We start from the raw sequence: 21,969 nt of genomic DNA on the forward strand, positions 1-21,969 counted from the left end.
CTGTTTTCTATCTCTACTCATGAGAATTATGGTGACTGAACTGGCAACAAACATGCGAACCAGAAAGGGCTGTCTGGCATGAACAATAAGGGGTGTGGAAACATTTGATCTGCACAAATCACACAAAGCCTGTTTAACCAAACACACAGTCACATACGAGGGAGAGGCAGCCAGCCACAGGTAGACGGAAACTGTTCAAAACCCCTTCAAGATGTCAGGCATCGCAACCAAACTTCAGCATTTGAGAGAGAAATCCAAGGGGATTGGAACCAACTCTCACGCAGGGAAATACTTGAACCAAGACTTTGAGGAGCTGAGGAGGAGCTGTCTGGAGAGAGGACAGCTGTTTGAGGATGACTGCTTCGAAGCTCTGCCTTCATCCTTAGGCTTCAATGAGCTCGGACCAAACTCCTCCAAAGTGCGGGGAGTCACCTGGACGAGACCCACCGTGAGTGTTGTTAAATGGACATTTATGGAAAGCTACTGCAGTCAGAGATTGTTAGAGCATAAATCGCGGATGAAAGAAGGCTTTCATGCTTTTAATAGGGATTTTTGCAGGTAGGGAATTGTTATTCTCTATAATCTTGTTTTATAATACTTTTAATTCTGTCAAAAGTATGTGCATCACTATCATAACACTTAAAGGGTTTACAGTTCCAAATAGTTCTGCATTTCTTCAGTGAGGTTCTGTTAAAGCTGCAGTATGTAACTTTTATTTTATTTTTTTTAAATATGTTTTTCGTTTAAATTATCATTATATCATGACAATATTTCTGCAGAAAAAAGATAATCCAATAAAATAAAAAAAATCAAGCTCTTCTGCCTTCTCCCTGGTACTAACTGCAGAAATACACCACTCAGTAGGAAACAACCAATCAGAGCCAGGAGGAGGGTCTTAGTGCTGTCAATCACTCTTGCACTCACACCATTCCCCTTGATCTGTCATGTTTGGTTCCAGTTTACGAACCCACATGCACAAACACAATCAGGAGACGAGTGTTACAAAACAACAATAAAGTTTATTGAAAGTGGGAAAGGGTAGGGGAAAAACACGGAGCAGGAATCTGGAATGGATAACCAGTTCAGCCACTGTCAATGAGAGGAAGCGGTTAGTAATCAGTGAATCCAAGGCGGGTGGATGAATAGATATACTGAGGGGGGAGGCTTACTAGGAGCAGATGGAAGTTTCTTAGGAGAAGAGAAGGATCCAGGGGCGGCGTGGAGAGGCGATGAACCGTTGGAGGGTGGACAGGTAAGTCTTGCTGAGTGGAGAAGCGAGCTGGCGGCTGACAGCGGTCCGGGATTAAACGAACCACGGAGGAATCCAGGTAAACCTGACAAGAGGAAAAACACAGGACGAGATTATCTCGAGAAAATGCTCAGAGGGCCTTTCTCTGGAACGATTTGTTACCGAGGTAAACAAACACTCAGGCAAAGGGGGCTCGACCGGACTAGTTTGACCTGCGAGACATGGAAGGTGGCATGAATACGTAAAGAGGGGGGCAGACGAAGACGTACAACTGTTGGACTGACAACCGACAAAATCTCAAATGGGCCAATAAATTTAGGTGACAGCTTCCTGGACATGGATTTCAGGGGGATATCTTTAGTGGACAGCCAAACCTTTTGACCCGCTGTATAGACCGGAGCAGGTGTCCTCTTGCGGTCGGCCAGACGTTTGTTTCGTGCGACTGTGTGGTTGAGTGCGGTTATAGTTTCCTTCCAGATTTTATTGCAACGGCGGATGTGATGCTGAACTGAGGTTACCGAAATCTTGTCTTCGTCAATGGATAATAAAGGTGGCTGGTACCCACCCTCCGTTCGAGGGAGACCTCGAACAGAGACAACCCGGTGGCAGCAGAGATGTGGCTATTGTGGGCATACTCGACCCAAGGGAGATACTGAGCCAAGTCTTTGGGGTTGGAGGAGGAGATGCAGCGTAGGGTAGCCTCCATCTCCTGGTTCATTTTCTCGGTTTGCCCGTTGGCCTGGGGATGATAACCGGAAGAGAGAGCAGTTTTGGCACCCAAGGCAGAACAGAACTGTTTCCAAACCTGTGATATGAACTGGGGACCCCAGTCCTGAGGCATGCCATGCAGCTTGAAGACATGCTTAATCAACAACTGGGCGGTCTGAGCAGAGGTGGGAAGCTTGCGGAGAGGAATGAGATGGCAGGATTTCGAAAAGCGGTCAATGACAGTAAAAATGGTGGTCATACCTTTAGATGGGGGTAGTCCAGTAACGAAGTCTATGGCGATGTGCAACCAGGGTCTTTTGGGTGTGGGAAGGGGCTGTAATAATCCTGCGGGCGACTGGTGAGATGACTTATTTCTCGAACAGACGGGGCAGGCGAGAACAAACTCCTTTACATCCTTGTGAACTGAGTCCCACCAAAACCTTCGGTTAATTAGCCCAATAGTGCGGCTTATATTATTCCAGCTCCTTCAGGGAGCTGGAATAAATCAGAATATCATCCAGGTAGACAAATACAAAATCATTTCTAAAGTCTCTTAGCACATCATTCACTAATGCTTGGAAGAAGGCAGGAGCGTTCGACAGGCCGAAGGGCATGACTAAGTACTCATAGTGACCCATTAGTGTTTTGAAAGCGGTCTTCCATTCATCCCCTTCACGGATTCGAAGAAGGTGGTAGGCATTTCTTAGATCCAATTTGGTGAAAATGGTGGCTCCCTGAACGGGTTCAAAGGTGGAAGAGAGGAGTGGTAGTGGGTACTTGTTCTTAATGGTTATCTGATTTAATCCTCTGTAGTCAATACACGTTCGTAATGACCCATCTTTCTTTCCGACAAAGAAAAATCCTGCCCCTAGGGGCGAGGTGGATGTTCAGATGATGCCTGCTGCTAAGGAGTCATTGATGTATTTTTCCATGGTTTGGCGTTCGGGCCGGGAGATATTATACAAGCGACTGTTGGGTAGTGGGGCGCCAGGCAGAAGGTCGATGGCGCAGTCATACGGATGATGAGGTGGAAGTGACAGGGCTTTATCCTTATTAAATACGGGCGCCAGATCATGGTATTCTACGGGTACAGAAGAAAGATCGGGGGATTCATTCTCAGAAGGATTTCTAGTCGGGGAACTCGAGGGAATAGCTGAACGAAGGCAAGTGGTATGACAGTTGGGTGACCAAGACTCTATGTGAGCTTTAACCCAGTTAATGTGAGGGTTATGGGCTAATAACCAGTTAAATCCCAGAACAATGGGAGAACTGGCTGCACTGAACACAAAAAAGGATATTGATTCTGAATGATTACCTGAAACAACGAGACAGACTGGCTTGGTTTTGTGTGTGATGTGAGGTAATGCTTTACCGTTAAGGGCAGCAACTCGGAGGGGAACTGGCAGTGGTTCTACCTCGCTAGCGCTGAATCGATTAGATTTTGTTCGCAGCCGATAAGTGCTGACAGGGGAAAAGACAAGTGATTATTAATTAGAGATGCCGGTAGGATTAGACGAGATTGAGTTGTGGGTGTTGGGTTCAACAGTTTCCTCGTCGTTACTGTCGGACCTGGGGGTTTAAACGGACTTGACAGTTGGCAATGAAGTGGCCGGACTCACCACAGTATAGACAAAGACGTGAATTTAACCTCCTACGTCTCTCCTTTGGGGTTAGGCGAGTATGCCCCAGTTGCATGGGTTCTGGCGTCGGGGAAAGGCGTCGATGCTGGAGACTCAGGAGAAATACCAAGTGGGTTCTGAAAGTGAGATCTAAAAGGAGAGTTACGACGGTTTGGTTCTCTGGCAAGTGATCTGATGCAGTTATCCATCTTTATGGTAAGACTTATGAAGTCTTTTAAAGTCTCTGGTTCATCTAGAGTGGCTAGTTTGTCCTTTACCTGCTCACTCAGAGCGTGGAAATAAGCACTTTTTAGTGCGGCTGCATCCCAACCAGATGCTGCAGCTTTTATTCTAAAGTCAATAGCGAACTCAGAAACTGTTCTTTGACCCTGCTTGAGATTCCACAACTCTCGAGAAACTGAAGTCTTGTCGGTGTCACGATAAAAAACCTGCTTAAGTTCCTTCAAAAACTCTGAAAATGTGCAGCCAAAATTGGTGGGGAAGGGAAACTTGGCCTCAGCCCACTCCAGAGCACGTCCAGTTAACAAGGATAACATGCAAGCTATTTTGGCATTATCATGGCAAAAAACTCTGAGGTGAGTGGTTGAAAATGATTCCACATTGCAAAATAAAACCTTTACACTTCCTCACATCACCACAGAATTTTTCAGGCGCTGGCAGTCGTACCTCCGAAGACATGGAGGTACTATGGATGCGGAACCTGAGATGAAGCTGATGGTGCGTTCAGGACCTGTTGGGCAGAGCCTTGGAGGAAATTAGATATTTCAGCAAGCCGGCGTTTAGTTTCTGCTTGCCGGCTACCTAGCTCTTGTAGGGCTGCATCATGTAGTCACATGACTACATGGCCGGACTCACCACAGTATAGAGATTAGAGACACAGTATAGAGACAGTATAGAGATTGTTGTTCCGCCAAGGCTCTCCTAATTGCGTCTGCAGGGGAAGACTGTTGGCCTGAGTGTTCTGTCATGTTTGGCTCCAGTTTACGAACCCACATGCACGAACACAATCAGGAGACGCGTGTTACAAAACAACAATAAAGTTTATTGAAAGGGGGAAAGGGTAGGGGAAAACACGGAGCAGGAGTCTGGAAAGGATAACCAGTTCAGCCACTGTCAACGAGAGGAAGCGGTTAGTAATCAGCAAATCCAAGGGGGTGGATGAATAGATATACTGAGGGGGGAGGCTTATTATGTCAGTTTTGGTCCTCCATATACTAGGAGCAGATGGAAGTTTCTTAGGAGCAGAGAAGGATCCAGGGGCGGCGTGGAGAGACGATGAACCGTTGGAGGGCAGACAGGTAAGTCTTGCTGAGTGGAGAAGCGAGCTGGCGGCTGACAGCGGTCCGGGATTAAACGAACCATGGAGGAATCCAGGTAAACCTGACAAGAAGAAAAACACAGGACGCGATTATCTCGGGAAAATGCTCAGAGGGCCTTTCTCTGGAACGATTTGTTACCGAGGTAAACCAACGCTCCGGCAAAGTAGTGTCAGCTCGCCGCTTCTTAAATATCCCCATCATCTGTCAGATAATGCTCCACAGGTGTGTCTCTGGATTCGACTACACCAGGGGTGTCAAACTCCAGTCCTCGAGGGCCGGTGTCCTGCAACTTTTAGATGTGCCTCTGCTGCACCACACCTGAATAGAATAATTAGGTCATTAGCAAGGTTCTGGAGAACGTATCTACACAAAGAGGATGTAATTAAGTCATTTCATTCAAGTGTTTTGTACCTGTGGCACATCTAAACACTGCAGGACAGCGGCCCTTGAGGACTGGAGTTTGACACCCCTGGACTACACGCTTCTCCAGGGGCTCTGCTCCTGGGTGGCATCTGGTGGAGGAAGTGGGAAGCAGCAGGCTTCCAAAACGACAACAAAAAAAGAAAAGACAAAACAAAACAAACCACCGATCCTGACATGCTCTCTGCTAAGCTACACTGATTCACAACAACATAGCCTGCCACGAATGCTAAGGCTAGTTAGCACGGACACTGATGACGGTGGATAAATGGTAGTGATGGGCAAATGAAGCCTCATGAAGCAATGAATCTTTCCAGCCCTTTGCTTTGCAAAAAGGTTCATTACTCGATGCTTCATTCTCATTCATCACTCCCTAGTGACATCTGCTGGTGAAACTCTACCAGCCTTGTCAGTCAGTTGGATCATACTTCCAAAAACTACTAAATGCAATATTGTCACAAAGTTTTCATCAAACTCATGTTTAGTAACAGGATAATCAATGAAACCATATTGAATTGTCATATCAATCAATCAAATTTTATTTGTATAGCACATTTCAGCAGCAAGGCATTTCAAAGTGCTTTACATAATCTAAAAAAACAGCATGTGACATTGAATAAACAGTAAGAAAGAGAAAGAGATTTTTGAAAAAAAAAAAAAAGATTAAAAAAGATAAAAACATTAAAACCCTTTTAGGATTTCAGTTAAATGTCGTTTAACTGGGTTAAACGACGTTTGTTTTAATTATTAAAATTATTTGTAGCCGATCTAATTCTGGTATATGTTGAACGTCAGTGGTTGTGTTGGGTTTTCTTTCATGTCAGACGGATTTAACAGTAAAGAGATTTGATGTTTTTGAGTCTTGGGAGTGCAGTGCTTGTTGGGACATTCGCTTTTTCTTGGATTTCTAATTGGCTCTCATCCCTTATATTTGGCTACATGTTGAATTTTAGTTCTGCAACAGCATTAAATCTATTTCTGCTGTGCAAGACTGATATATCTTTACTGATCAAACTATAAATAACAGTGGAACTTTGCAGAAGGCAAGAAATTGGGAGGTGGACAGGTTAATTATTGTTATCTAAGAAGAATTTTATTGTGAGGATAATCTCAAAGTATTCCCAGATGTCAGAGATTTTACTCTTGCTGGCTCCATTTAAGACAATCAATCAAGTTTATTTGTGTAGCATATTTCAGCAACAACACAGTTCAAAGAGATTTACATCAAAAAAATCACAAAAATACAGTTAAAAAAACAATATAATCTACAATTGAGAAAACCAGTAACAAACATTACATTTTGATTAGTGCTATCATCAATACACATCAAATATGTTGGTCAATGTTAATTTTATTTGGCCACTGACAAGTGGACAAATATTCTCCTCTGAAGCGCGACCAAATGGACAACCCATGAAGCAGCACGGCTCATAGCGCTTTTATTTTGAAAAGCCTCGTTCATTTTATTTTGAACGAGGCTTCAAAATAAAATGAAGTCTCGTTCATTTTATTTTGAAATGAAGCAGCCTCGTTCATTTTGAAACAAGGCTGCTTCGTTTGTTGTCAGTCACGTGGTTTTCAGCAAGACTACACAAGCCTCGAAGCGGGGCTTCATCGGACACGCCCCCTTTTTACTCGGTACAAGCCTTGAAGCCTGGATTCAGAGAGCCCATCACTAATAAATGGTTTTCTTTGAAGACTAAGTTGCTTCTCTACCATTAGCACGATTGGCAGCACATGGTTTGTCCTCCTGACTCTGATTGGTTCTTCTTGACTAGTATCTTATTATAAATCCTGTTTTGAAGCCAAGCTATGGCTAACATAAGAAATTGTGTGGCACACTACCTCCAACCTTCAGTTTTCATGTAAATAACAAGATTTCATAAAACATTATTTGCATAAACAATTTGAGCTGTTTGGAGACAGTGGAAAATGGCTTTGGCCCCTGCTGGAGTAGTAGTCACCTGAAGACCTCGGGACAAACTTATCTGGATTTACCTTAACTAAGTTAACTAAGGCCCACTTCAAACATAATGAACTGTCACTTTAAAAACTTCTTAAAAGGGTTAGATAAGAAGGTTAAACAAGGATGAACCACAGTTTGACTTGTCTTATTGACCCTTTTTTGCAGGAGTTGTGCCGAAACCCAAAATTCATCTCTGAAGATGCTACAAGGACTGATATTTGTCAGGGAGCACTTGGTGAGAAGCACAAACACATACATTTATTTATTTTATTATTTTTCTTTTTAAACTTGACCTACACATGTCAATTCTCTTTGAAATGAATCACATTCAAAAGTTATTCACTAGAAAATTAGACTATCAAAATTTTACATGCAAAATCTTTCTATCTTGAGCCCTTCAGATGTGTTTGCATGCTTTCAACAGAGACACATTCACTCTGACACAGACTATCTGTGAATACCGATACTCTTAAACCCGGCATCATGGCTCGATAGCCTCCTGCTTCTTTTCTGTGTGCAGGAAAAACACCTGAAGCAAAATCTCTTTTAAATATTTGTGTGCTGACATCAGCCGTCACTGATCACAGCATCTCAAATCTTGTTGCTGTGCCTTCGCCCAGTCTACCAGAAATCTTCCACAAGCTGGTGTTACTGAGTTACACTGAAAGATGAGGCTGACATTTACATTTTTTTTGTGCAACCAATCACCACAGAAACCACCTGAAAATATGTGGATGGTAGATTAGCTTTTAACAGTGCAGTTTTTCTTCTTAATTTAATTTGATTAACTTATGTTATAATTTGTGTATTTGTCTTGTGTCCTATTAGTAATTTGAACAAATTACCATTACTGTCTGTCTTCACTTCATCCTGTAATATGTTTTCTACCTGTATTTTCTGTTCCGTCTATTTTGCGTACGAGTCATCTCTAAATTAAAAGAACATTAGGCCTAGCAGAAGAGATCTGTTTGATGGAAATGACCAACATGATCACTAAGTTTTTTGGAAATATCTTGCAGTGAATTGTCCCATGTGCTTCATTAGGCCTTCACTGGTGATTTTCTTTCCCAGGCGACTGCTGGCTCCTGGCGGCTATTGCCTCCCTAACTCTCAACAAGCAGGTTTTGTCCCGCGTTGTGCCCCATGGCCAAAGCTTTACTGAAAACTATGCTGGAATTTTCCACTTCCAGGTACAACACTGCCTCAGTTAGAGTCTTGATTGAGTTTAAGAGATGAAAAAGTTGGATTTGGGTGGTAGGATCATCTTTTCTTGCTCTCAGTTCTGGCAGTTTGGTGACTGGATAGATGTGGTTGTTGATGATCGCCTGCCCACCAGAGACAGGAAACTCCTGTTTGTTCACTCAGCGGAGGGCTCTGAGTTTTGGAGCGCCTTGCTGGAGAAAGCCTATGCTAAGTATGGATGACTATGAATATTTAACTGTTGGAGCTTTTTATAGGTGTGGTCCTTACCTAAGCTATTTTGCTTTTAGAATAAATGGATGCTACGAGGCTCTCTCTGGAGGCAGCACCATTGAGGGCTTTGAAGACTTCACTGGGGGCATCGCAGAGCGACATGAACTGGCGAGACCAGATCCACATCTCTTCAAAATAATCCAAAAGGCCTTGAAAAGAGGCTCTCTTTTGGGATGCTCCATTGATGTTCGTCTGGGTTCTTCTATCACTACTGTGGTTGCTATGTTTGAGGTATTTGTTTCACATTATCTCTTTTTTTGTTGCAGATCACCAGTGCAGCTGATTCTGAGGCGATCACACATAGCAAGCTGGTGAAGGGGCACGCTTACTCTGTCACAGCGGCCGACCAGGTGAGACTCCAGGAGTTATTTGGTCAAAACGTGTCCTCCTACTGGAAGCAGAGTTGTTTGATTTTCTGATCTGCATTAGGTTGAGTATCAAGGAGACATGGTGCAGCTGATCAGGATCAGAAACCCGTGGGGTCAAGTGGAGTGGACGGGTGCATGGAGTGACAAGTAAGAGCCAGCATGTTCTCTGAGAAGTTTGCTAATCAGAGTATTCTGGTCCGCACAAACATCTGAGGTGCAAGGATGATGTAGCTTCACAACTTTACTGATCCTCTGAATCTTGCATGAGGAGAACATTTGATTTTCTCTCCTCTCTCCATAGAATAGCACAAAAACCTTTTATCAAAGAATGTAACTTTTAAAAAATTGGAAGGTTTGTATTAAGCAAATTTATTTACATAATTCCAATTTGCGCAATTTTATGACCAATAGAAACGGAGCTTATGATGTTGTTTCCCATCTGTAGTTGAGCCTACTTCGTGTTGTCAGACAGGTTCCATTAAAGCAATGTCTCTATTCTACATGTTGAGGAGTTGTCAGGCCTGGATGTGGCTAGTGAAATGGAACCAAAGAAATCAAATTAATCACCGCTGATTCACATTTTAACAAAAGAACACATCTAGTGCTTTCTACTTTCTATCTAACATTGGAAAGAGGACTGTACACCAACTTTGCTGCTTTTGAAGGATAACTAGAGCAGTAGACAAGCATGCAGCAAATTTAGAATTGACTACAACCTCAATACACAGAGTATTCTGCAAGATGACGCTGCAATCCAATGGAAGAACATATAGGGTGAAGACGAATAATGCCTATTTGATGCCTCTATGAACAACAACCCCAACTCCAAATCCAGTTTGAAACATATTTGTCAAAAAATTTTTTATTAAATTTCTTAAACTGCTTCTTCTAAATCTCTTCCTTTCTCCTTCTACTCCCAAACTGCCCGAACATGACACTTGCTATAGGTGTGTGTGTCATGGTTATAACACATAAACAAACACACCTATTGGAAAGGGTGGAAAATCTTGAACAGCCGTGTCAATGTGTTTATGGTTGCTATGTAGGTGTGGAGCCACCCCCACCACTTAGCGCAAGTCTCACTCTTTATGTTTCTTTGTTCCAGCTCTCATGAATGGAGATCTGTTAGCAGTGAGGATCGGGAGCGACTGACTAACCGATCTGAGGATGGAGAATTCTGGTAACTAAAAAAATAAGAAATCTTTTTTTCTCTCTCTTTTCATGGAGGAAACCATTTTTGCTTTAATTTCCTGTTTTTTCACCTTTGCTTTCACAGGATGTCCTTTTCCGACTTCCTCCGTGAGTATTCCCAGCTTGAGATCTGCAACCTTACCCCTGACTCTCTGACAGATGATGAATACCAGAAATGGGCGGAGACAGAGTTTGAGGAGACATGGAGGAGAGGTGTGTCAGCTGGCGGCTGCAGGAACTATCCAGGTAGGCCCAGTTTGACAGCGGCACATTTACTGATACTGCTTGTAACAGTGCGTGCGCTAATTACTCCGACTGCTGCAGTCTTGAACTCAGTTGATGAATGTAGAGATGAGAGGCGTACACTAAAAAAATACAGTAAAAAATAGGATTTTCAGCAACATAAAAAAAAGTTTTAGAATTGATAAAATTATGACAGCAGCAGCAGCAGCAGCTTGTTTCTGCTGCTCTGTTCAGTCATCATAATTTTAGTGGAACTTTTAGGGCTGCAGACAGCTGTGGTATAAGCTGTATATAAATAAATGTATCTCAGTATGCTTTTTAACCACTGATTACATTTAATTAACTATGTAATTAAATTAAAATGTTGGATTTATTTTTTTAGAGCAATGTACTACTACAATATATTTTTTATTTAAGTACAAGTAAAGAATAAAATATAGATTTTTTCTGAGATTATTTTGCTCATCTTTCCCAATAGAACAAATAAGTATGGAAATGCTTTGTTTTATACCAAAACACAGGGTTGGCCACGTTAAACCTGCCCTTCAGTTGTTCCACTAACACTTGCTCCCCTTTTTAGACACCTTCTGGACAAATCCTCAGTTTGTGATAAAGCTGGACGAGGTGGACGACGACCCCAATGATGGTGAGGAGGAGGGATGCACGGTCATTGTGGGCCTGATGCAGAAAAACAAGCGCCACAGGAGGAAAGTGGGAGAAGACATGGAGACCATTGGATTTGCAATTTATGATGTGAGGGGATAAAATAAAAATGAAATCAGTATTTGAGAATGTGTAGCATTTTATAAGAGTCTAACCTTGGACTTTCTTTCCTTTTTTTATAGCTTCCCAAGGAGGTATATCATCCAGAGAGTCTACTGGCTGCACTGGGATATTTCAAATCCTAAAATACTTTTATTTCTTAAAGGATGTAAATTATCATTTTCAAAATGAAAGTGTGTTCAGGGATGTTTTTTCTTTTAGATATCTTAATTGAAGGACCAAAACAGACAAATATGTAAAAAAAAGTAAAACAGCACAAAGTTGTCAAAAGCACTCCATATGATGATTAGAAAAACAAGAGAAATGTTGTGTAACAGTAATATTTCTGGAGACCTAAACAAGCCAGGACCCATGTACAAATTACCTGTTGTGACAAAAACATTAGTTTGAAAGATTAAAACTTATAGCATTCACATAGACATAAATTCTGGTCCACTTCAGACCAGCGTTGTTACTCTGATAGGTACAGGAGTGTGTCAACATGTTCCTCCCAGTGAAATGTGTCACCAGAAAATGCTGCTTTATATTAGCGGATCGTGTGGGCTTTCTTACAAAAGTACACTATCTGGTTCTTTTTGCAGTACTCTGGCAAGACACAAGTGCACCTGAAAAAAGATTTCTTCCTGTACAACCGTGCAGCAGCACGCTCCGAGACCTTCATCAACCTGAGGGAGCTGTGCAACCGCTTCTGTCTTCCCCCTGGAGAGTATCTCATTGTTCCCTCCACCTTCGAGCCCAACAAAAACGGGGACTTCTACGTGCGGGTGTTCTCTGAGAAACAGGCAGATTTCCAGTATGCCGCCAAAATATATAGTCATACATAAAATAATTTAGTTTCTGCAATATTGATATAATGTTTTGCATTTTTCAGAGTGATTGATGAACGAGTAGAAAGTCATGTGGAGAAGGTATTGTTTTCAATTTGCATTTGCGGTATGATGTTCATTTAATTTTGACAGCAAATGAAAGCTCGCCTTTATTATATTTAGATCGATATTGATGAAGATGACATCAGTGACAAATTCAAGAAGCTTTTTGGACAGCTTGCAGGAGAGGTCAGCATGCTAAACAGTTTTTTACAGTCTCATACTCTCAAATATCTGCTTTTGAAATTAAAATAATAGTGTTTGTCTCATTGCTCAGGATGTGGAAATTTCTACATATGAGCTGCAAAGAATCCTCAACAGAGTGGTGATGAAGAGTAAGAGATTCCTGCTTCCTTAATCGCCCAGATGTAACATTAACGATCTTTAGATTCAGGCACAATTCACATTTTCTTTATGCATTTTTTCAGGAGAAGACATCAAAACCAGCGGGTTTAGTCTTGCAACTTGCCGCAATATGATTAACCTGCTGGATGTATCCTTTCTAATCAAAATCTCTGAAATTATCATTTTTCTGAAATCACAGTTTATCAGAGGACGCTTGAGAAAAATGTGAATTCATCTTTAAAATAATGAAAGCATAAGCAGAACTGGTCTCTATAACAAGAAAACGACCCCCAAAAATACCAGTAAATCTACAAAATACTAAGAATTGAGGAGCGGGAGATCATAGAGAAGTTTTTAATCTTGTGATCTTGGTCTAGAATTCCTTAACAATTATGTAAAAGAAAGATGGAACTGGTAAGCTGGGCCTGGTAGAGTTTAAGATCCTGTGGACAAAGATTGAGAAATTTATGGTTTGTTATTTATTTTTACCTCTATAATTTATCTGCAATAGTAGTTAGCTACTGATAGCAGACGCTAACTTCTTGTTTTTCCACTCAGGATCTGTTCAAATCAAGAGATGTAGATCAGAGTGGGTACATGAGCTCCTCCGAGATGCGGGTGGCCGTCGAGGACGCGGGTGAGAAACCTGTTTATTAAGTTATATTTCCACTTGTGAGATTTAAGTAAGAGGAAATACAGTTGTGTGATTGGTCTGTTTCTACAGGTTTCTCTCTGAACAACTCTCTCCATCAGATCATTGTGGCTCGCTACAGTGAAACGAACCTCACCATTGACTTTGATAACTTTGTGGGCTGCCTGATTCGCTTGGAGACACTTTTCAGTGAGTTTTGTTCCCCTTATGGAGATTTTGTTTCACTTGGTGCCTGGAAGCTAACATAAAAGTTATGATCTTTGTTACTTCACATCTCTACAGACACTTTTGAGGGGCTGGACAAAGATGGTTCTGGTACCATCGAGCTGAACTTCATGGAGGTAAGGGCTAGGATGTGTGTTCAATAAAAGGAAAATGGCTGGTTGGAAGGAAAAGCTGAAAGACTAACTTGCTAATGCTTTTATCCACAGTGGCTGAATGTGACGATGTTGTAGCAGAGCTGCAAGCAAACAGAAGAATCAAGATGTTTTGTAGGACCTTATTTGGATTAAATAACTGCATAAACAAAATTACTTAGTCATCAACTCTGAACCTTTATTTGTTTTTCGCTATCTGCAGACAGAGGTTTGCTTATAAGTTAATCACTAGGGATTAGTTTTGAGGGAACAATTATTGCTAATGCTTGCTTAAAAAAGGACAATCAGCAAACATCAGGTAATTCTTTGGAAGAAGAGGGATCAGCTTGGGCTGAAAAATACAACACCTTTCATATTTTTCTCATTTAGACTGGAAAACCTCCACAAAAGAGCATTAAATTGGGTAAAAGCTACTTTCTCCAATATCTCTGAAAGAATGAAAGCTTTGAGATTGGTACATAATGTGAAAAAAACTGATACGTTTTTATTTTTTTTTATCAAACAATTTACAGTTGCATGTACCATTGGGGACCACACAGGAAGTAATGCTGCTTTTAATAACAACAGGGACTGAGGCTCAAATAGCAGGAAAATCTTGTTTGAAGAGCCATGCAGGTTTGATTTCAGCAGGGTTTCATTTAACCATTTAACCATGCCTTTAAGAATTGTAAATATAACAGGATGAAACTGATTTAAAACAGCTGAGCAGGGTGAAAAAAATTACTAATAAACAGTAATCAATATTTCAACTGTCACCTGTCTTAAGATTTATTAAAATAGCTGTTGAATCACGATAGTAGTTTTTGTATTTTGAATTATTTTCCCATGTATTGAGGTAGGATCATCTGAGTCAGTGAGCTGACCAAACCGGAGCTGCCATAACTGATTTGCAGAGGACACCTCATAAAATAATGGAGTTAACGGAAACCCCAAAGCATCCTCTGCTAATGAAGCAGCAGAATGACTGGAGTCAGATGATTCCTCAGAACCGCTTCACCACAGACTGCTACAGGAGATCCCTCCTACTCACAGCAGTAACCACGTTTCAATTACTCATTGAAGAAACCTATGTAATGAGAACTACTGTAATAGTTTATTTCTCCACTAGGATAAAGAAGGTGTCATTGAATTGAATTAAATGTACGTTTCATTACAGCAGCTTCACCAAGTCTTAAATGTGTGGTAGTTCTATTTTCTTTTGAGGTTTGGAGTGGGTGAGAAACATCCTTGCACCAGTGAATAAAACTCTTTTCTTCAAGAATAAAACACAAAAAGTGGATGAGTTGAATTTCTCTTGCACGTAAATTTTACAACACCAGTGCTAGTCATTCGCATTGCAATGCTGTTTAGAAAATTGTCTACCAAAAACAAAACAGATGTTAGAACCATCTCTCTTAAATTGCTACAAGTTTGTGAGATTTGAACTAGGTTGTTCCTCTTTAATCAAACAAAATTAGAATTTACAGATTCAAACTCTAGAGTTTATATTTGAATCATTTTTTTTCTTTTATATTTATTGGCCCTTACTTATTAAGGTGCCTGGCTTAATTCTCACAGATATAAACAACAAAAAAACAGAGTTCAGTACTGCGATACGCCAGCAGATGTCCCAGTTCTCACAGATTTGTGAAGCCGTTGCTCTTATGTCACTGCCTCTGCTGGGGCCAAGCTCCCAGAGTGCTTGCAGCAGCATGTAGGCTTCAGCCCACAGAGAGCTATGCAGCAGTCATTTCCTGCCCTGCTGCGCTCTGGCTTGCATTTCCCCTTTTGGTGCTTCTAATGTTGCTGCCGTCTGCAATTTAAGTCCAGTCTGACCACATTTACACAAAATCTTTTCTCTCATCATTCCTTTCCTAAACAAATGATCCACTGGTCGACATATATAAATTGTGTTTTGCTACTTTCATACTGTAATGATGACATTGTTGGCAGGTAAGCTCGGACCTAGTGCTTGCAGTAGAACCGTTGCTTTTTGTCCGGATGTGGGGCGGGACTGCAACTCTGAAAACCATAAATCCACCCTTAAGGGAAGTAACGCCGCTGTGATGATGAGGCAGAGGATCTGTATTTAGTTTCTGCTCAGAAAGAGGCGGGAGCTCCACCAAAGCTGTTGGTCTGAATAAAAAGAAGTGAGCTCTGCCTACCCTGCAAAGATAAGGAGCATTTTTCTTCCAGCGCTCCTTCTAATTAAGGCTGCTGCTGGTCAAGGAAATTACAACTGAAGCATGCTAGTTATAACCTGTACCTCTTTTTATAGTTTTTTTTTCAGAAAGACTTTGGAATAAAACAAAGAAGTGTAAAAACAAAACTGATTTTCATTGTGCACTAATGACGATGTTGCTCCATTAGTAGATTGCTAAGGCTGCTGACATTTTTCCCCTCTTCTCAAATTCGTCCCGTGAAGTTTACTTCTTCTCCTCCTCAGGTGATCAAAACACAACAGAAGAGGAATGTTTTGTTCTCAGTATTGATTTTAAACTTGAAAAAACCTGTGAGCTGTTTCCATGGTGGAAACCATTTCTGTTGCTGCTGGTCGAGAACCAGTCCTCTCCTGTCTAGAGGGTGTAATTCAGGGGGATGAATTAATTTTGATTCATTAAGACATTTTTAATGTTATGATGTTTAGTCATCTCCTATCAAAGGACTGAATCACCTCCTACTGCGTCCAAGTCCCCCAGAGTCCAACTCATGACCTGATTTTATGATTTAGGTGTGTTGACAGAGACAAATCTATAAGTTGCAGGACAATATTTTGTGTTACTATTGTGAAAACAATAAAAGTAACGATAAGGTAACTATAGCTGTGATTTTATGGTGCAGAAATCATAGTGCCACAATTAACTCATCTGTTGTTTTTTACAAATGGGAAAAAATATTCCTATTTATAATATGTTTCTTTAAAACACCGGTCACATAAAGAAGTGTAATTTGTATCACTAAACTGCACACAATAACTCAATTTAATCATATATTAAAAAGTATTGAATCTCTCATTAAACAAACAGTGGAAAAAATTGTAAAACTAAAATTCCTGACAATACGGATAGTTTTGGAGATTTTTAAACATTATCAATTAAAATGTATTTGATCATGATAAGAAAATTCATCATGATAAATGAAAACACAACAAATGCCCAACTCTAGTCCTAAGGTTCCATAAATGACCAAATGCATGTTTGAATTTGTTATTTGGAAACTGATCATTGTATTTTTACCCAGGCTAACTTTATTCAATGACAATATTATTGAAATTTTCACTTTCCAAAGTGAAACACGTCACAGATTAACTACAAATAGTTAAATTGTTTCAAGTTTTTATTTCTGTTAATTATAACTTTCTGCTTACAGCTGATAAAAAAAGACAAATTAAATCAAATAAATTTAAATAGTACAGAAATGTGAATGTGTGTCTAATAAAACAGTATATTTAACACCTGTTTAAAGGTTGTCATTCTCATAAATTATTTTTAATCTGATAAACAAACCTCGTCAGAACTCATATTCTACGTTGTTGAATATGATGGTATTTTATGAGAAAAATAAATACATGTTTGAGGTGAGGTACTTCATGGAACATTATAGTAGCATTCATAATCTAGAGCTACAGAAACTGATGCTAAAACCTACATGATATCAGAATAGGACTTCATATCAGTAAGCGCCTCATTGCAGGTCACTCATATTGACACCACTTTGTATCCCTGTGTTGTAAAAGTTTATAAAATGACCTTATTTGGATTAAATAGCTGTACTGCATAACGTCAGCTACTTTCAGTAGGACAACGGTTCCATAATTTAACCACATCCTACAGCTAGGATGTGGTGGAAGAGGAGATTCCATCACATTCTTTAGGTATAAAACTCCTAAAGGTGTGGTGTAAAAATCCACCAACGCATCCTAAAGGTGTGGTGTAAAACACCACACCTTTAGGATGCGTTGAAAAGGGAGATTCACGTCACAGATATGCAGCATCTGTGCGATACGATCAGGTAAATAAGACCAAAATATCTGAGGAATGTTTCCGACACTGGGACACAGACGCTGAAGACAGCTCTGAAGGCAAAATGGGTACCTAATAAAGTGGCCTGTAAGTGAAAATTGCAATCAATGAAAGCTGTCAGGTGCTGAAACTGAAACTACATCCAGAAACTGTGTAAACCTACAGTGATTGGCCAAATGTTCTTTAAACTGGGATGGAGTCCAAGACTCCCTTTCAGTCACAAAGAAGCAAATGTATATAAAGTTTTTATTTTAGCTGCAACAGTGGAAGGGATCTTTTGTTATTTGCAGACATGTATGGTCTGTTGGAACTGAACCATTCATGTTCTTGTTTATCACCAGCATGTGCCGTCCCAGTTTCAACAGGTAGCTTCTTAAATTCCCTAACCGTCTTGTCTCCACTTGTCCTACCTTTTACCTTAAAAGGAGACCTAGCTGCATCTCAGCAGCAGACGGGTTAAAGCGTGAACAGGTTTGCTTTCCATATAAGGTTATGAGTTGCTAACCTTCAACACCTGGAGTTTTACTTGGAAAACCTAAGTCAGTTTATGGATTTGCACCACTGAATCAAATCGTAATGGGGACTTGAACGTCTGGACTTTGTAATGCACTCCGAGCAATGGCAAAAACTGTGATTCAGGCTTTGCATGAGATATAATTAAAAAAGCCGAGGTTGCAGCTGTAACTGTATCACACCTGCGCCGAAGTGGGTGGGTCTGTTGTTGGAGGTGTGCTCACTTAGTGCAGCCCCTCCTCTATGAGTCAACCTGCTGCTCTTCCTTCTTATAACCCGCTCAGCAGTCTGACTGCAGCTGCCATTTTTTCTCTGCTGCCTCTTTCCTTCACACATCACAAGCACAATGGTGAGTGAGTGAGTGAGCGAGCACACTTCCTGTGAGATTGTGGTGGATTTTTAGATTCAATGTGATCTTGAATAAGAGTTCAGTTTTATTTGTTTGGCTCATAGGAGATGCAAGAATTATGTCTTATTTTTTTGTTGTTTTAGTCACTTCCTTATTTTTTAGAATATGTGGAACATGTGAGTTTGTAGATATGTAGTTTTTTAAGTAATTTAAAATTAAAGGGGGTTTATAGTCTGGAGCTTCTCGGGCGTGGACTATTTAAGGGGGTGAAAATGAACCTGGTGGCGAAAAGGGTTTGTACAAGGTGTGGTTTGCCTCCAAAATGGAGGGAGCTCTGTACGTGTTTGAAACTTGTTGAGGGTCGCCGAGGGCAGAGTTTCTTGTGCTAACTTGTTCCAGAATGACTGGAATGCAGTTGAACCAAGGCCTAAGACTGGCTGGGAAGCAACACTTTTAATTCAAAGAAGAGAGAAGTTCATGAAGCTTTTGTGAACTTCATCGCCTCAACTGGACTGACATTTTTACACTCAGTTTTGAAGTTGTGAAGAGCTTCCTGTTTCTTCATCTCTCTGTTCTGCTTTTCTTCTCAGAACCAGAGTAGCTGCTGAAACTCCAATCCAGGCCCAAATTTGACAGAAGGGTCTGGAGTGTGGCAGTTTCTAAAGTATTAGTAAATTTTTAGAGCACAAAACTGATCATTAATCTCGGCACACTCCTTTAGAAAAGCATTTTTTTTTTTTTAAAGGAATACCTGTTTCAACCCTAAAATGTGCATTTCTGTTTTTTCTCAGGCATCTGGAGTGCAAGTCGACGACCAAGTGAAGGACATCATCAGTGACATGAAAGTGGTGAAGAGCGACGCGGATGCAAACGAGCGCATCAGAATTGTGGTCTTGGAAATCAAAGAGGGTTTTATCAAAGTGGAAAATGTCTTCAGAGAAAAGGATTTGAGCGGGGAGAGCGACGTCTTCAAGTTCTTCTTGAGTCAGCTGGACAAGGATAAGTGTCGCTACCTGCTGTACGACTGCCACTTTGAGACCAAGGAGTCGAGCAGGAAAGAGGAGCTGGTCTTTGTGATGTGGTACTTGCAGATATTTCTTTCAGGCAAAATTTGTCATTTTTAAGTAGTCGGAAATGTGGGGCTACTGTGTTTATGAGAACTGAACAGGATTGGCAAGCTGGCTGACCATTTCTTTGTTCCAGGGCTCCTGAAACTGCACCCATCAAGTCCAAAATGCAGTACGCTAGCTCAAAAGACTCTCTTAAGAAGGTTTTGACAGGTAGGTTTTTGCGTTCTTAATCTAGGCAGTGTTGTAAAAATCCCATGTTTCAACTCTTGAGCGACTTGATGTTTCACATTCATTTGAGGAAATCTTTTAAATTTAATGTGTGTGTGTGTGTGTGTATGTATCTTCTCAGGCATCAAACACGAGCTGCAAATGAACGACCTCTCAGATTACGGCACCAGGGACCAATTTGCAGCAAAGATCAGCAAAAACGTTCTCAAAGTAGAAGGCCATGATGTCAAATAAATAAAATCAAATCCTGTTTTTGAAAAGCCGAATCTGATCACAACAGCTTCTAATCTTCTGATTGTTTAATCTGGTCTCTTAAAAAAAAATAAAATGGGGGCGGGAGGAAATTGTCAGATCCCTCCTATTCCTCTAAAGCTTTGTACATATGGTTAAATTCTTGCATGTTCATGTACAATTGATCTGGGTACATAAGCTGTAAAATACTTTCAGGTTTACAAACTCGGTATGACCGGGCTTATAGTTTGACCCACAACTGCATTTCTTAGACTTTTACACTGTGGCCACGTGGAAATACTGTACATCGTTGTATCTAAAAGAACTGAAAATTACAAGAAAGTCAGTCAATGCATTGTCAAATAAAGTAAGTGCAACAACTTTTGTATACTTTTATTTGAAGTCATTTGTCTAGTAGGTAAATTTGCACATTGAGGCTCAGGATCTTGCATTTTATACCTCCAGAAAGCTCGCTGTCCTGCAGAACGTGGATACCGCAGAAAAAGTAAAGTGCATTAATTGACTTTAGCATACTAACCCAAAAACGAGTAATTTTGAGATTTGACCTGACTTTTTAATGCAATTTAGTGGGAGAATAACTGCAGTGTTCTGTCTTAAGCATAAATAACAGAGTATAAATGTGACTGCCTAATTTATGTCTTAATGCATCTGATAAACTTACGTTTTCTATTACGGCAACTAAAACCTTTGTGCTCAACAGCTAACTTAACTTCCCAAAAGTCATTGCATCTTTAAGGAAATGAGATTTCCTGCTTCGAACCATGAAGGGCTGAGCAAACTAAAAATGCAACTGATGTGTGGCAGTGTCTCAGTGATGTCACTTCTTCTCAGATTCAAACCATATAAGGAATAGTTTGGCAGGAACTCGTCTTCGATTCAAAATGGATCTGCAATTTGCTTTTAACTCTGCATCTGTGTGAAGCTGTGCACCACAATGGCTTGCTGTTGCAAGTTGGTGAAGTTTAAACAATGCTGGGTTTTAGTTTCACTTCTACAAAGAGTCTTTTAAAAGCAGATATGGATCAAGCCTGAAACCAAAGCACACAACATTCATTGTGCAAAACGTTTCCTGGTGTAACTCGAGCAAAAAGAGGCCGAAACCATTTTAACGTTGTGCTAAATTTATGACCAAATTTGACATGTAGCAAGAGCTTTGCAGTGTTGTAATACTTCCTGACAACAGACCTGTGACAGTTTTTTTTTCTTTTTTGAACCCAGGCAGGATGTGCGACTGTTAATGGGGGTGTTTGTTGCATGAATGCCATACAGGGCAAATTCTTCTAGGCCCCATTCAAAACCACACACAGCCCAGTAAAGCTCTTTAAGCATTAAAGCAACTTTTTTTTTACATCTATAAATGCATTTTAAAGTTTCACATTTATACAAACATGGCACAAAAAGTAAGAATTTGTATTTAGTTGATTTATAATGGTTATAGAATAGCATGAAAACCAAGTTCTGATTACATATTCTGTATATAAAAATACTTTTTAATGTTTTTTCTATTAAAAATGCTTGGTTGTAAAATGGAATATCTGGATTATCAGAGAAAATTTTTTCATTGTAAAAAAAATTTTTAAAAAATTGCATAAACAATATGATTTAGAGCACATTGGTTTCAAAGTTTGAACTTAGAGATTTTGTCTGATTTGACATCCGCATGCATAACTTACAATCAAGAAATAAAAAAATATTGAGAAAAGTAGGAATTTTTTTGTCTTATTTTTACAATTTGCAAACCATTTTACAGAATCTAACTTTTTTTCTCATTTCAATTGAAGGCTATGTCCATAACCAACTTTTATTTTTTATTTTTTGCATTATTTAATGTTCCAGCTTTATATTTCTGTGCGAATTTTGACATTTTTGTGCAATTCTTTTAGATCGGCATTATTTTTACCTAAAATGTATATTTGTTACAGATGTACGTCTTGGTACAACCGGTATATTCTCTCA

General features: G+C 40.2%; 2 protein-coding genes across 2 annotated transcripts; both read left to right on the forward strand.

Annotated features, from left to right (window-relative positions):
• Window positions 1-122: 122 nt before the first annotated feature.
• Window positions 123-14,392, forward strand: LOC103477213 (calpain-2 catalytic subunit-like). The gene is made up of 21 exons (XM_008430178.2): window positions 123-448; window positions 7,468-7,537; window positions 8,374-8,492; window positions 8,583-8,716; window positions 8,793-8,961; window positions 9,042-9,125; window positions 9,205-9,290; window positions 10,249-10,323; window positions 10,420-10,580; window positions 11,158-11,330; window positions 11,423-11,434; window positions 11,942-12,153; window positions 12,232-12,268; window positions 12,350-12,415; window positions 12,504-12,561; window positions 12,655-12,719; window positions 12,973-13,041; window positions 13,130-13,208; window positions 13,296-13,412; window positions 13,506-13,564; window positions 13,655-14,392. The coding sequence occupies exons 1-21, from the start codon at window positions 212-214 to the stop codon at window positions 13,676-13,678; spliced, it is 2,106 nt and encodes a 701-aa protein (XP_008428400.2). The 5' UTR covers window positions 123-211; the 3' UTR covers window positions 13,679-14,392.
• Window positions 14,393-18,309: 3,917 nt separating this feature from the next.
• cfl1l (cofilin 1 (non-muscle), like) lies at window positions 18,310-20,372 on the forward strand. The gene is made up of 4 exons (XM_008430179.2): window positions 18,310-18,463; window positions 19,255-19,544; window positions 19,667-19,743; window positions 19,883-20,372. Exons 1-4 carry the CDS (start codon window positions 18,461-18,463, stop codon window positions 19,993-19,995), a joined length of 483 nt encoding a protein of 160 aa, XP_008428401.1. The 5' UTR covers window positions 18,310-18,460; the 3' UTR covers window positions 19,996-20,372.
• The last annotated feature ends 1,597 nt before the right edge of the window (window positions 20,373-21,969 follow it).

This window comes from Poecilia reticulata, chromosome 15, assembly GCF_904066995.2.
Source record: "Poecilia reticulata chromosome 15, P_reticulata-male-v2, whole genome shotgun sequence".
NCBI classification, from domain to species: Eukaryota; Metazoa; Chordata; class Actinopteri; order Cyprinodontiformes; family Poeciliidae; genus Poecilia; species Poecilia reticulata.